The 15,789-nt window shown below is 37.6% G+C and overlaps 1 protein-coding gene across 1 annotated transcript in view; it reads right to left on the reverse strand.

Moving 5' to 3' along the window:
- Positions 1–5,232: 5,232 nt before the first annotated feature.
- DENND2C (DENN domain containing 2C) overlaps positions 5,233–15,789 on the reverse strand; it is a 33,622-nt gene continuing 23,065 nt past the window's right edge. The window contains exons 10-18 of the mRNA XM_070941580.1: positions 15,128–15,205; positions 13,193–13,333; positions 12,721–12,869; positions 11,914–12,091; positions 11,380–11,421; positions 9,815–9,920; positions 9,307–9,546; positions 7,959–8,045; positions 5,233–6,271 (exon numbers count right to left, since the gene is read on the reverse strand). Coding sequence (XP_070797681.1) covers positions 6,240–6,271; positions 7,959–8,045; positions 9,307–9,546; positions 9,815–9,920; positions 11,380–11,421; positions 11,914–12,091; positions 12,721–12,869; positions 13,193–13,333; positions 15,128–15,205 — 1,053 coding nt within the window. The 3' untranslated portion in view covers positions 5,233–6,239. The remainder of the gene's footprint in view (positions 6,272–7,958; positions 8,046–9,306; positions 9,547–9,814; positions 9,921–11,379; positions 11,422–11,913; positions 12,092–12,720; positions 12,870–13,192; positions 13,334–15,127; positions 15,206–15,789) is intronic.

Consider the following 15,789-nt stretch of genomic DNA (forward strand, 5'->3'; position numbering starts at 1 on the left):
CGGCCTAAATTTTACCCTCGGAATGGCTGGCTGAAGAATTCTGGGAGTTGAAGTCTTCAACTTGGCAAGTTTTGAGGCCCTGGAAATCGTCCAGCCAATCGGTACCTTCGCATCGTTACGGACACCACGGAGCTGCTTAATCGCCCCTCCCTTAGCTCATGCTGTTCAGATGATTGGACTCCAGGTCTTGCACTTGCGCACTACTGTAGCTTGGCAAAAAATATTCGGGCTTTTGCTGTCCAATAGGTCTGAAAAGCATAAGGCTCAGTAAGGAGCTTGAGGTAGCACGTATCTTATTTTGCATGCTTCCAGGATGAGCTATAGATCCTGGATTCGTCACAAATGTAGACAAAAAGTACATTACGTAGTCCACTGCTAAAAAAAGATGAGATATTCCTTACTGAGCTAATGTCAAAATAATCATGTCCCTTGTCATCTATAGCAATGTTTTTCAAACTTGGCAACTTTAAGATATGTGGACTTCCAACACTCAGGATTCCCTAGCCAGCTTGAAAAAGAAAACGGGGAGGGGGGGGGCAAAGATATTGGGTATTAAATTGGCTTAACATGTTTGCATTCCGTTTATGGCTTGTCCTGTACTTAAATAAGAATGTTTTACTCTATGTCTTAAATCATTAAAGTGCCAAAAGCCTCCAAGCTGCCCCCCTGCTTGTTTTACAAATCAAAAGTCTGCTTCACATTTAGAAACTTGCTATCATAGTATTATTGTATATACTATAATTACTATTGTAGAATAATATAAACAATGTTACAAATTAATGTAAAATAATACTATGGTGTTAATAGTATAGCCTTTCTGGTCATTGTACATGATAATATACAACGAAATTGGTTATAAAATAACTCTATGGTAGGAACCCCCTGTATGATCTTGTCTTTTTAATATTGAGAATTTAAAATATTTTTACAATAGCTTAAATTATCCCTCCCGACACTTATTGCACTGCATCATCATATGAAGGAAATGTTCTTCATAGAAATGAGTAAAGAAAGCTAGCAGTATATGCCAAGAGTGTATGTCCCAGCAGCGTCACCCAAGATGTTAAGGTGCCCATCTAAAGCAAGCAGGTACGTAGCAATAGCAATAGCACTTAGACTTATATACCACTTCATAGTGCTTTACAGCCCTCTAAGCGGTTTACAGAGTCAGCATATTGCCCCCAACAATCTGGGTCCTCAATTTACCGACCAAGGAAGGATGGACGGTTGAGTCAACCTTGAGCCTGTTGAGATTCGATCTGCCAAGCTGCTGGCAGCGGGTGATCAGCAGAAGTAGCCTGCAGTACTGTACTCTAACCACTGCGCCACCCCGGCTCACATATATATGGAACAGCACGATATATGAAAATGCTGGAGGCAGATTATCACTTTAGTGACTCAGGAGAAGGCAACGGTAAACTATTCCTGTATTTTTTATCGAGAAAGTCACATGGATAGAAAATATAAAATTACTGACAATACAGTGTCAGATGATGGTCCCTTCAGGTCAGATGACACTCAGCATGTTACTAAGAAAAAGCTGAGGAATAAGAAAAAAGAGCACGCTTCATTGATTATATCCATTTGTATTCCATCTTTATTATTTTATAAATAACTCAAGAAGGTAAGCATACCCAATACTGCTTCCTTCTCCTATTTTACCCATAACAAGGCATTTGAGTTGACCATATCAGGTTGTGAAATGCACCTAGAAAAATGGGAATCCCAGAATATCACATTGTTCTTTTGTGAAACTACAGGCAGATCAGGAAGTCACAGTATGGACAGAACATGGTGAAGCAGATTGATTCCAGGTTGGCAAGGATGTGAGATAAGGTTGTACACACTCTATTTATTTAACTATATGCTGAATATAAAGTGAAACAGGATTGGAAAAGGACATGGCTTTAAAACTGGAGGAAACATCAATAATTTGTGCTGTACTACTCTAATCTGCTAAAAAAAGTCAAAGAGCACAGTGAAAAAATGGAACTAAAATTAAATAAAGAAATAATGACAATAGGTACAGCAACCAGCCTTACAATACACAGTAAATATATTGAAGTGGTAGATAGTTAAGGTAGAAAGTATCAATAGTAAAGGACATTCAGTCAGTAAGTATACCATAGACTAGCACTTGGTAGAGTAATCATGAAGCCTTGGAAAGGATATTCAAGATGCTGGAGAGTCTATATCAAAAACAGCAGTAGCAAACTGGATGTACACTAACAATGGGTACACCACTGAAAGATTCAAAAGACCAAACTAAAGGCAGATCCTCCTGGATAAAATCTTACATATGTGGTCACTAAGAACCAACTCTGACTTGATGGCATGTGATTATCTTCAATCACTGGCAGCACTACTACGCAGAGTAGACCATGAAATAAATTTCCAGGCAGGCTAAAAGTATTTTTATTGAGATTGGCTATAACAGCAGTATCTTGCAAGTCTAATTACACTGTACCACAACCCCCTTCTTATTCAGTAAATGGGAGAAGTGACTGCCTGTGTCACTTCTGAATATTATCTGGACATTCTGGACTTAAAAGAAAACGCCTCAGTTCCTTTTCCCTAGGCAATAGCACCTGCATATCAGGATCACCTTCCTTGCTCTCTACAATTATCTTGAATTATGTCCATAAATTTACAGCAAGTTCTAACTACGTTGGTTTAATGCATTTCTGTCAAGCAATAGTATTCATGAGATAGGTCACATTCTGCACAATCTGTAGCTATCAAACTCATTAAAAACTTTAATATATATATATATATATATATATATATATATATATATATATATATATATATATATATATATTCAACTTATAGTGAAACCATTGTTGTGTTACACCTGGTTTTATGGGTTGAGCAAGAAGTGAAGGAAAACTAGACATATACTGGACAGTGGCCATACAACTCCAACAGATAAAACAAAGATTCATCAAAACACAAAAATAGTACACTTTATTCCCAAAAGATTTTGATTTCTTATAGCTTCATCTTTGTACATACAGTTTTGGTTTCTTCTATACAGCATAAATTAAGGCTTTATAAAGAATGAGCAGAACAAACAAACAAACATATGTGACAAAGAAGGATGAGAAGTACCCAGAGTCTCGAACATGTTTGGGGCTAGATTAACCCAATTATTTCTCAAAAGTGGGCATGGCTCAAAGTTTTCTTCCTGTTCTTCTGAATACTGTAAGAGCATAGTTCAAGTGCTGAAGTATATTCCAAAAAGCAATTCTTAACTGCTACTATTCAAGAAACGGGAAGGGTGCTACGTATTCCGAAGCCAGATTCTGAAACCTTCAAAGCAAAGCAACTAAATTCAGACTCTGTTCTTTGTGTTTGGGACTTGCTTGTGTCACTGTTATATGTATATTGTGCTCCTGATATACTGCAGTATAATTTCCTCCAACTGTTGTCTTCCATATAAATAGGACTGCAAGATTGATCATAGTGATTGAATTCTGAATCCCACTGTATGTAGATACTATGGAGGAGGAAGGTTGATCCCATCCAGAGACTGATCCACATTTCTTCCCTGTCCAGTACAAAGATGGGCTGTGTATAAATTTTTTTCTGTGTCTGTGGAGGAATGGAAAGCATCATCCTCAGTTTACCTCTAGACTTCTGGGAAGGCAATCATCATCTGATGTAAAAAGTGGCATTTCACCCTCTCTTCTGGCACAAGCAAGACAGTCTGGTCCACCAATTGCACTTCATTTAATCTTACCCAAGTTATGGTTCCAGTTGCTGTAGCAAATATGCCTCCCCCCTCCACTCTTATAGTGTCTTAGAGGCCATTTTATATTGGCATTTATGCCATGACAGGATGGAGCTTGATCTTTTTATACAGCAGCCCTGTAGTGCAATAGTAAACGCTGGACATTTTTCTCTTTTTATTTTAACAGATTCAGCAGTTTCCCTTCTAAGGGAAGTTCCAAGAGACAGGAACTGTGGTGATGCATGTTCAGCCATAGGATGGTGAAACGCTTGACATTTCTTGGTTTTCTTGTTTTAACTGGGTGAAACTGACAAAAGTTCTGCCAAGTTTTCCTTTTTAGATCAAGTGATAGGAAGAAGAACTGCGATCTTTCTCCTTTTTTTTTCCCTCCCAGTCCTCAAAATAGAATGGAAAGTAACTAGCACCCACTTTCACGGCACAGGTAGAGAGTAAAAGCAGAAGAGGAATTATCAATCATAGGTCATGTTAATCACAGTCCAAGTAGAATACCTGATCATCACTATGACCATAATAAAGAAACAGACTGAAATCCAAAAACATATTTTTTTAAACGGCTTCATTTTCAGGCTGTTTATTTTGGGAGACAAGCAGCTGAAGACTGCAGAAAAGCCCTCAGTACGAACCACATGAGTATCAACCTGCAATCTCACCAGATGAAAAATGTTGTTCTGAATTTACTTACATTGGGTGGGCTGTTGACTGGCCAAATGAAAATAAGGACATTTCCTAGGCCTTTCGATAAATTGTCTAACTCCTCATGGAGAATCAGCAAGTCAAACTTCTGCCTGTTCTCTCTGTTTCAGAGATGGACAATGTTCATATTCTCTGAGTAGAGCTTGAGTTCATGATAAAATTTCACCAGTTTTTTGATATTATCTTCTTTGATATTATGTACTATCTTTGATATTATTTACTGAACTCCCTTCTTCTTAGATAGATCTACCTTACATGCTGCAAGGGAACAAAAGAGTAACTGTTCCTCATTAAAAGCAGCATTTCTTTTGGATAAGAGGCAAGTCACAAACTTGTTTCATCCAAAGGTCAATTTAACCACACAGCAGAGAAACAGCCCAGTACTTCAGCATTATGCACTTCAAAGAAAAATCCCCTTTCACTTGGGACATTTTTGCTCACAGGCAACATTTTACTAGACAGGAGCCATTAGCTATATACTATGCAAGAGATCTGCAGAGGTGAATGAATCATGAAATACCTGCAAGTCAATATCATAGTAAACTATGATTTAACCATGATTTATACATAAATGATATTTGGCTGAGTATTCATTACAACAAGCCAATAACCATGGCCTAAAGCCACAGTAACTGGTTTCACCCAACACAAACTGCATTTTGGCTGAGGTCAATGTGTGAACCTAGACTTTCTGTCATATTTGATTAATGGGCTATGTAAATTCAATATTTACGTAATAAATCCTAAAAAGATTATATCAAATGCTAGGCATCTCCAGGAGTAGCTAATAAGAAAATTCAGTATTTATTGAAAGCAGTTGACAGATTTAACGTTAGATGAAGAAGCATATTGTTGATGATATTCAGCTATGGGAAAAGAGTAGAATGATGCTTCAAGGGAAGAATAATTTGTTATTCCAGTTTTTACTGCAAAATAGACTGCATGAAAGTTATTGTCTGTCCCTTTACATCAGTTCGGCAGCAAATTAGTCTATTTCAATGTGAACATCTTGACTTTGAAAAATATTCATACTCCATTTGGGAAAACAGTCTTCTCCTGACAAGTAAACAATACTTTAGCATGAGGTATTTCCTCTGTCATATATGAGATGGACTTGTAATTAGACAGTGTGTACATTCACAACAATTAAGACTAACATAGCAAACAGTCTTCTTGTTTTGCTTTCAAAAATGAGAAAAAAAGCTTTACAGTGCAGTAATATGTCCAAACAATAGTTAACATGAATGATCAAGCCAATAGAATATCTGATGTGATGGTGTTAGAGTCAAGGAGAGATTATAACCTCCAACCAGCTTTAGGAAAGGCTTTCTTGTGCAAAGAATCTATTCAAGGAAATATTGGCATAGTCACTTTGCTGGATTCCTGGTTCTTTCCTGGTTTCTTCCTCTTTTTAAAAGGTACCAGCTGAATCCTTCAGATTGCTTTGAGCTGAGGCATTGGATTGCTTTGAGCATATTTTTAATAACATGAGGAAAAAGGGAGAATCTTTTCCGGCCATGCAGTATAAATAAGGATATAGTTTCTGCTGTTATTTCTGCTTTATAAATCATCTCTGTAAACAGAAGTTCATTTTTTGCTCAGTAAAACTCCAACCGGACCAAGCAGAACAGAGACCGAGCATGCTGTTCATATTTGGTGCTCATTTTTCCGGTCATCTGAAGTTCTTCACGTGCGACCTGAAGAATCTAACAGAATACCATAACGACACAGCCATCTCATTATGGCTTGCCAGGATTGTAAAATAAAGCTTAGTGATTCTGCATTTGGCTTTTCACTTCTTTTGTAGAAACTTCATTTTATTACCTAAAATACAACAGGAGATAAAAAGAAAGGTTGATATATTACCATGTGGAGGAATTACAAAAAAAAAAAAAAAAAGAGCAAGTTTGTCTGTCAAAATTCACAGTGGCTAATTTTGACTTGTGGAATTTTAGGATTGGATTTTTTCAGAACAGAAAAATTTCTCTCAGGGAATGGTAAAGGGAATATAATATTTTAAAAGTATCTCCCAACACACACAAAATTTAAATACATTTTTGAGGGTCTCCAGATCCCCCTATAAATGAGATGCAGAAAAGCCTAGGTAGGCTTTTAGTAGCAACACCCCAATTATACAATGTTTATCAATAGAAGAGAAGAGAATATATGAAGTTTTCTACATGAAATTTGCCTGATGGAATGCAAATGGTTTTCAGCTCCTGAAATCTTAAGCTTCTTTAGCACATAACTGTAGTGTTCTGTTTTGAGTGATAGTGAGCAAGGGATAATGATTGTAATTTACAATTTACGGTACATTTCAATATGCCAAAAACAGCTCTTTCAGCCTTGGTCTTAACATTCTAAATACAGTGCATTCATGCATATAATTTTTAGAATTAAATTAATTGGAGCAAGTTCAGACAAATTACCTACTTAACAACAAACACTGCTGCCTAGATTATAGTCAAATGATTGGGGGAGGGGGTGAACCGAAGACAGAGATAGAAGGATGGTTGGAGAAATGCCAAAGTGTTGCAGAAGTACAAGACGAGCAACAGGAAGGGAGGAGTGAAGCTGCCCTGCTTGAGCCTTCTCACCACTTGCGGTGCTTAGAGAAGAATATGACTGCCTCAGACTTTGAACAGGAGGACTGCTATTAGAAGCTGCTTTAAATTCCGTTTGTTTAGGTCCCAATATTAACTTCTAGTGCAATGCTCTACATTTTCACTAGGCAAAAATTATCAGGTAACCGAACATGTAACTGTTAACTGAATAACTGTTAACAGAAGCAGTTAACACGAAGGTTCACTGATCCATTGACATCATACTGCAAAATCAATTTCTTAATACTGTAAGTGGCAAAAAGTGAACTGGGGAGCCTAAGACTTCAAAATCAAAGATGAGGTTAATATATTGTGCTAAGCCACAAGAAGGATTACAAATGTTGATTTACAAGATTTTGGAAACTGAGCAATGTGAGTGGTTTATAGATTACCTTGCAACATGAGCCCAGTTAAGGGTAATGATCATGAGAGTAGTGTGGCTTAAAGGTTAAGTTATTGGACTGATATCAGGAAGATCCAGGTTCAAGTCCACCTTCGGCCACAGAAACTCATTGGATGACTTGGGTCATCTCTCAACTCAATCTACTACAGAACTGTTGCAAGCACAATGGGTGGGCATGCCATGCACTGCCTTGACCTCCTGAGGAAAAGTAGATTATAAGGGTAAATTATAAATAACATAGCTCAGCTGAAGTGTAAGCTTCAATTAAAATATAAAAAGTTAAAGTTAAAGCATAAGAGGCAAAAGTTCTTCCTCAACTACATTACTAAATTTCTGTTTGGATATCAAGGTAAGGATTCTAACCCTCAACTAAACAGTTAGAAAGTCACATCATAAAAATCATTCCAGCTGTCAGTACCATTTTAGGAATCAAAGTAATATGATCAAGGTCGGAGTGGATCACAAACAACTAGACTAACCAAGAACAAATCTGAGGATGACTCACCCAGACTGCGAAGGATTTTGTTCATTCCACTTGGCTCAGTCTCTGGAATGGTCTCCAAGTATTCCAAGGCACGAACTTCAAACAAGCCTTGAAAAAGAAAGCAACATTTCAATAGATGCTTTTGCTCCAGAAAGCATCCCTTTTTTTTATTTCTCCTATTTTAAAAGTTGAGCTCTGAAGAAGCAAAAATATATTTAGAAAATCAGAAGGCTACAAAAAGAATGTTTGAAACTCAGGTAGAAAATCTCTCAATTCTCTAGCATCAAAATTAGGTGAAATATGCAATATATAACTCTCTACAATTATACAATTTGCATGTATTAATGGATAGATGCACACCACTCTCCATATTTGGAAATGGAGTTTTACAATTATTTCTCAAAGAAAAACAAGGCTGATCCCCCCCCTCCCCTTGCTCAACTATGAAAGCAAATGTTGAAGTCAGGACAGACTTCACGGAAGGCACAATTTCTTATGGGTTCTGTCTCTCTGATTCTGAAATTGTTGTAAGTCAAGGATAGCAACCTGAAACCTTCCAGATGTTGAACTGCAACTCCCATGCAACAGGGCCAAAAGCTGCTTGTTCAGCACCATCTGGAAAGAATTTTAGTTCAGCAATATCTGGATAATCATAGTTCCCACACCTTTCAAAAGTGAAGGGAAAGAGTTCCATCTGTTCATTGAACTTGCAAATTTTTTTCTTGTTCATTAATAAACTAATGAAGATATTTAAAGATATATAGATTTAATTCAGAATATGTTTAAATTTTATTCCTTTTCAATGTAACAAAAAGCACATGGCAACACCTGACTAAATTCAAAAAGCTACATAGGGTCAAAGCTAGGTAGCAGTAGGATAACCCTAGGAAAATCCCAGGGCTGTCATCTAGACTAGAAAATTGGGGTGGGGGGGAGATCCCAGAAGGCAATGGCAATCCACTTCCCTCTTATCAGCACAAAAACAACATGAATGTGTTGATGTAAATCACCAAGAATCAAGTGCAAGTTAAGTATGACTTTACCTTCTAGATATTTTTTAAGTTGTGGCAAGAGCTGGAACTTTGAAAACAGATATTTCTAATGCAACTAGCAGAATCTTTTAAAAGCAAGAGGTATTTGTCCTTATTAAAATATTAAATCATTCCTATCTTCTATGTCTGGTTATTAAAATGCTTTGGGTTATGGCAGCAATAAACATTCAGTTTCCAGGCTAAAAACTTACTAAAATTCAAAACAAGTGATTTGAGCACATCAATATCTTCAACTTCCCAGGAGAAAGGCAGCAGATATTTGTAGAGAGAACATCATCCTGAATTTGTACTATTTTTGTTCTACAACAACAGCTCACCTTTTACCCCACTCTTCCGTAGCTCTCGGTCCTGGATGAAACCAGCAAACATTTGTGTCTCCATGAAGATATCTAAGAAATGGCGCACACTGCGGGACGTATGGGACTTCCGGAAGGGCTCCCGCTGGAACACTCTCTCTCCTTTCTCAGTGACATGCATGTGCAAAGAATAGTGTCCCACGATTTCCACAAAAAAGCGCACAAAAGCCTCTGATACTAAAGAGTCCAATGTCACATCAGCTGCAGAAAGAGATGCCATATTACACAGTCAATCCAGGAAGTAATGTAATGGAGTAGAAGCTATTAGTGTGCAAGGCCATTTTTTTTCCAAATTGAAGATATTCAATCTTCAAATTGAAGATAAGCATATGTTTAAAAGTTACAGTGTTTTGGGGAATAAGACAAACATTATCTAGACTTCATTCTTGTTATTTTTCACTCAGAGCAAGAAATACATCTATTTCTCTAAGCAAGGTTAGAGGCAGAATTATTTTTCAATCAACGTCACCTTGTGTGTAGCAGCGTTCCTGAGACAAGATTTCATGCCTTTCTTCTAAGATCTGTACAAGTGCAGCCTGAAGCTTGTGAGGTAGAATTTCATCCTCATCTGAAACCTTTGAAATAAAATAGTGTAGGAGACAGAGAAAAAATAATGGGGTGAACTTGATGTCCTCAGAACTAAACAAAATGCTGTATTAAGCATCAGTACCTACAACTCTATGAAATGTCTTCAGTGTCAGTGTACAGATGCATGATTAGGCCACATATTATAAAGTGCAAACAAAATCAGCCACATATAAATTGATTGATAAAATCAATTTATTGATTGATTGATTGATATAAATTGATAAATCAATTGATAAATTGATTTACAACAGGGTCTATTATATAAATTGCCAGTATAAAAATGTGGAAGTTGACAACATAATACTTTCTGTATTAGAAATTGCATAGGGAGGGATATTTTGCAAACACCCTGATGCTAAAATTCAGACAATCAGGGTTAGGACAATCAGCTAGAACAACACAACTCAACACCTTTTTAACTTCTGCTTTGCAGAATAAGACAATGAGCAATTAGTCAGTCTGTGCTTGTTTGTCTTGCAAAAGCAGCACTTTGCTCAACAAAAAAACAAAAAGTAAACAAAAAGCCCACATGTGTCTAGATAGTGAAGGGAAGTAGAGGAGAAGAAGCCCATTGTAGGTTTTCCTAAGTGCCATCCTCTCATGATACACAGCAGGTGTGATTTGGCCTTCTGTATGATATGATTATTTCTAAACAGCAGCTGACCCAATTAGATGAATCAAGTCACAGAAAGGAAGGAGGAGCCTTACAAAACAAAGCCCAGTTGCCTTTTGAAAAGGTATCTTTGGGATGAACCTTGTTATTTATTGGTTGCATATTGCAGCATAGGGTGTAATTTCAGTGGGAAAGCTTAAAAAAATTTACACTTGTATTATGACTCTGATTCAGCCCTTCTATTGTTATATACAGTAAATTAAAATAAAAATGTAAAGTCAAGGCTGGCATTTATCATAATGACATGTTCAGACAGTTTAATGTTGTGGGAATGAGTTTATATACTGTCACCCACCCCTACCACCAGTAGCAGAAACCTAGAAGATCTGCATGGTGGTTTTACCTCAATCAGAAAAGGATGTACTGTAATTGTTCTCAACTGTATTCTAAACTTCCCATATTTAAAAATAAACCACAATTCAGGACAGAACCTAGCCAGCTTGCTTTACTTCAACTTTTCTTGTAATACAAACGGCAACATAATTGCTTTCTGAAATGTAGAAATAGTGATAAAATGTGAAGACTTCCTTGGAGCTGAGCTCAACGACACATCTATATAGTTTTCTAGGCAACGGAGATTTGCCATTTCCTCCTTCTGGGATTTTTTTTCACCCCTAATTTTCCAGCGTAATTTATAGCTCTAGCAGTTTCTCATCCAAATATTAACCAGGTTAGATCATTCTTAGTTTTTTTGGGTTGAGCCAAATACTGTCACAGCAGCTCGGTGCTGTTATTTCCTATGGCAAAGCAGAAACTAGTATTATTTTATTCACCTTTTGCAGAAATTTATCGGCACACAGATCAACGATCAGCACCTAAGAAAAGGAAGAGTCATACAATTAATGCAAATCTTCAATTGCTTCAAGCAACCCCTCGCCCCCTTTTCAATTGCATGAAATGTTCAGAGTTGACCACGGGGCTACTCTTTTGTATTAAATTTCTGCAGTTCTCATTAACTATTAACAATTTGGAATGCAACAAGTTTACTATTTCGTAGCATTAATTTAAATCCAGTCCCTCTGAAGAAATAAGGGAAAGCTCTTACAGTCTTAATAACTGGCCGGGTACAGCTACTTGAACTCTCAACAGAGAAAGCAAGTCTTTCAGAATTCTGCTTTAATTAGTTCTGGGAATAGCCTTTGGACAATTACCAGTCTCACATTTAAAAAGACAAAACAGCACAATATCTTTGACCTCAAAGATGAATTACCATGTTTTTAAATGTAAGTTATGCAGTCATTACCATAGCCTTTAGCAGCCATACAGCATGGTAAGAATGCTCTGCATTCTGGTTTCACTGATCTCACCTCTTCTATAGGCAGGTCCTGGAGATGTGTTAAGGAGCAGGAGAGGATGCCAATGAGAAAAGGAGTAGGTGAACAAACAATATCTATCATGGAGGCTGGCAGGACAGGGATGTAAGTGTGTTGCCAGGTAAATGGGTAGAGGGTTGCAACCACAGCATGGCCACATTTGGACAAGGTACTATATGGAAAGAACATGAAATGAAAATTGTATCAGTAAACAAAACATCAGTATCTGAACCCCTCAGGAGATGGTCATATGAAGAAACTAAACAGTAATGTATGAAGTGGTTCTACATAAGTAAAAGAAACAGAAATGGCTCATTCAAAACAAATGAAGTGCAAAATTGAATGTTGTCCCACATTGAAGATGTTCTGAATGATACAAGGCAGCACACCCAAGAGAAGGCCTGGAATTCTCCTAATCATGCTAGTGCTCCCAAGGCAAATTATTTTAAATAGAAAACTAGTCACATAGGTGTCACCAGCATTAGGAAATATAACAGTTCTTGGAAGGGAGAGTTCTACGCACTTCTCCCAAAGGTGAAGTCTATACCAGATTTCCAGAACAGCATTTAATTCTGGTTCCATGTACGTGAAATATTCTGTCCAAATACATGTTAGGGTAGATTGACGTATTTTTTCCTCTTGAAAAACAGATACCTCACTTTCTATGTACACTCTCCCTGCTCAAACGAAACATATTGGCCTGCTTTTGGGCTGAAGATTGTTTCCCTGTACATTTTTGTCCAGCCTACATATACATTGCATAACAAAAATCACAAGTTTACAGTAGCATCAAAGAGTCACCTTAGATTGTCAGCAACAAAAATCACCCTTCTTTCTAGCAGAAGAGAAGCACAAACTTGGATCAAATTAGAGACACTGAGGCACTTTAAGAGACATTCAAAATCTACGTGTTCTAATCGGGAATCCAGTGGACGGCAAAGCTCAATCACCTAAAAGCAAAGAAATGAAAAAGAATCATGGATGAGAAATGCATTATTTTATTGTACTTACTTTGGTGGATGGCTGGAAGAGATACACAGACCAGACAAATAGAATCCAACATAAAGATTGAAAGCCTTCAGATTGCTTTAGTCAAATTAATTCCATTACTTCTATGGGACAAGTAATAAGAAATATAAGCCTATTTCATATTCTATGATATGGGAATAGAAGTAATGGAATTAATTACTTCTACTGGATGATGAAATAAGCCTATTAGATTGCCACAACTACTGGGGCCTTCATTGGATGAAAATTATGTCTCAGCTTTTACCTCATTGCCAGCTCCGGGCAGGAAGCTCTTCACAGTGATGGTACGCCCAGGAGCAGGGAATGGTGCTTCCATAACACTGCGCATGAATGGGTGAACTAGGGCAGGGGACATCTCACGCCTCTTCTCCACTTCATCTAATATCTGCATAAAAAGAATTTTCTGTTACTTGTCTGGTTCCTTTTAAGACAGTGGAAAGAGGACTGAAATAATATATGATATAATATATGATATAATATGTATATCAGGTTGTGTGCACGCACATGTGCATGTGCGCCTTCAAGTCAGTGCAGGTTATTTAGCAACATTTTTGGAAGTGGCTAGCCAATCCTTTCTTCCTAAGACTGAGAGATACTGGTAGTGGCTGGTCCGTCATTCATCTGGCAGGTCTGGACACATGGTCTCCTGGTTTCTAGGCTGATGCCTTTAATCATTGCATCAGACTGGTTCTCAATAGTTTATTTATAGTTTGCAAAATATTTTGCTTTTCAAACCTTCATGATACCAATTTTCCTGATTATTAATCCTGAAAACGGGTAGTCCAGGCCCCTAAGAGCTTTCTGGACCATCTTCAATTTTTTTTTCTTTTCTGTTCATTATTCTTTTAATTTTAAGTCATGTCCACTATTTTCAGAATGTATCCTCAGCATTTTGGTGGACGTTGGACACTCTGAATTTTTGATACAAAAGCATTAAATTCTGCAGCAGGACACTATTTATTTTAGCATCAAAGCATTACAGCAGCTTTGGCAAAGTCATATTCTGGCATTCCCTATGGTTTGGCTCATCTTCTGAATTTGTTTGTTATTTCAGAAAAGTGACTTCTTATTTTATTTTTCGTTTTGAGTTTTTGAACTTTACACTTATGATTTTCAGCCTTCAGCCTCAGACACAAAGCCCATTGATTTTGCGTGTCAGAAGGTTGCAAAAGGGGATCACATGACCTTAGGACCCTGCAACTGTCATAAATATGAGTCAGCTGCCAAGCGTCTGAATTTTGATCATGTGACCATGGAGATGTGTAATAGCCATAAGTGTGAACAATAATCAAAAGTCACTTTTTTCAGTGCTGTTGTAACTTTGAACAGTCACTAAATGAACTATTGTAAGCAGTGGTGGGTTGCTACTGGTTCATGCCGGATTGGGGGAACCAGTAGTGGCGGTGGCTTCGCCCACCCACCCGAACATCTCTGCGCATGAGCAGAAGCGTCAGCACATGCACAGAAGCGTCGTACATGCATGTCCCCGAGCGAACCGGTAGCGAACGAAATTGAAACCCACTACTGGTTGTAAATCGAGGACTACCTGTACCTTTCCATCAGACTTTTGTCTTGCTTCAGGAGTACGTCAGCTTCCTGAGGTCCATAACTGTAATTTCTTTTTGGTGTCTTGCAACATTTGGTTAGCGTGCAGTAAACTACAATTCTGAGTTTGTAAGTCTTTTTTGAAAAATATACTAAAAAAAAAGTTCTAAAGCAACAAAAAAAACCCATCAGATTTTGTAGTCAAGTTGTGCACAGTACTTTGGGATTCTTTTCAATTTTGGTGCCCCCTAAAATTTGGTGTCCTAAGCAACTGCCTAATTTGCTTGGCTCTAGGACAGCCTTGAAGTATTTCTGTCTCCTGCAAGTAATCAGTTCAGGCATCTGGCAAAAAACAAGTTATAAAGCTGTCCTTCCTCTTCGTAGCTTCAATGGGCAGAAATAAAAAGGAACACACCAGAACAGAATTTAGCAGGTAAGTTATATCACTTCCAGGCTCGGACTTTGTTCACATCCTGCCTCCAGGGCAAATTACTTGCAAAAACATTGAATCCTCTGCAGAGAAATGGTTGCCATGCCTTTTCTATGCAACCAGTTTTATACTAAAAAGAAGTGTAATTCCCATAGATATTTGCTATTGCAAAGCAAGCAGCAATATGAATGCAAAGTTCCTCACCTTAGAAAAAAGGTTGAAGCAACCTAGACGGCTAACCATGCAATAGACCTCAGGTAGCCGCTTTCCTTTTCCTTCTGGCTAAAAAGCAATAGAAAGAAATAGTTAACCAAGTCTCCCAGTGTGGCTTCCCCCATCTTCTTTTTTCTACTTAAGACACACCAGCCTCATTAACTGTTTGAGTGACCCTTCGCTATTTATGTCTTTTCATCTAAGTAACATTTATCTATGGTACAAAGCACCTGAGCACGTCGCAAACTATCTATTAATAAGATTGCTTGCCAATGATTGCTCTTTACTAGCTCCTGCACAACAGAGATAAATACAAATTGCTGAACATTTCTATCTGTTTTATTATCATTCTTAGCAAGAAAACATCTGGATCCAGATTCCTTCAGGTACTCCAACGGATACTTAAGACTGCAGAAAGAATAATTGCAACCAGCTTGCCTTCCATAGAAGACCTGTATATTGTGTGGGGTCAGAAGGAGGGCTTAGAAGATATTTGCAAAACTTCTCACATCCTGGACATAAACGGTTTCAACTCTTCTTCTTAGGATGGTACTACATTGCAGGCCAAAACAGCAAGACTCAGGGACAGTTTTAACTCTCACGCCAGCAAACTGTTGAACTTCTAATTCTCACAGTTCTATCTAATGTCTATG

The sequence above is a fragment of the Pituophis catenifer genome, unplaced genomic scaffold, assembly GCF_029215685.1.
Source record: "Pituophis catenifer annectens isolate HBS135680 unplaced genomic scaffold, rPitCat1.0.hap2 SCAF_3, whole genome shotgun sequence".
In the NCBI taxonomy this organism is placed as follows: Eukaryota; Metazoa; Chordata; class Lepidosauria; order Squamata; family Colubridae; genus Pituophis; species Pituophis catenifer.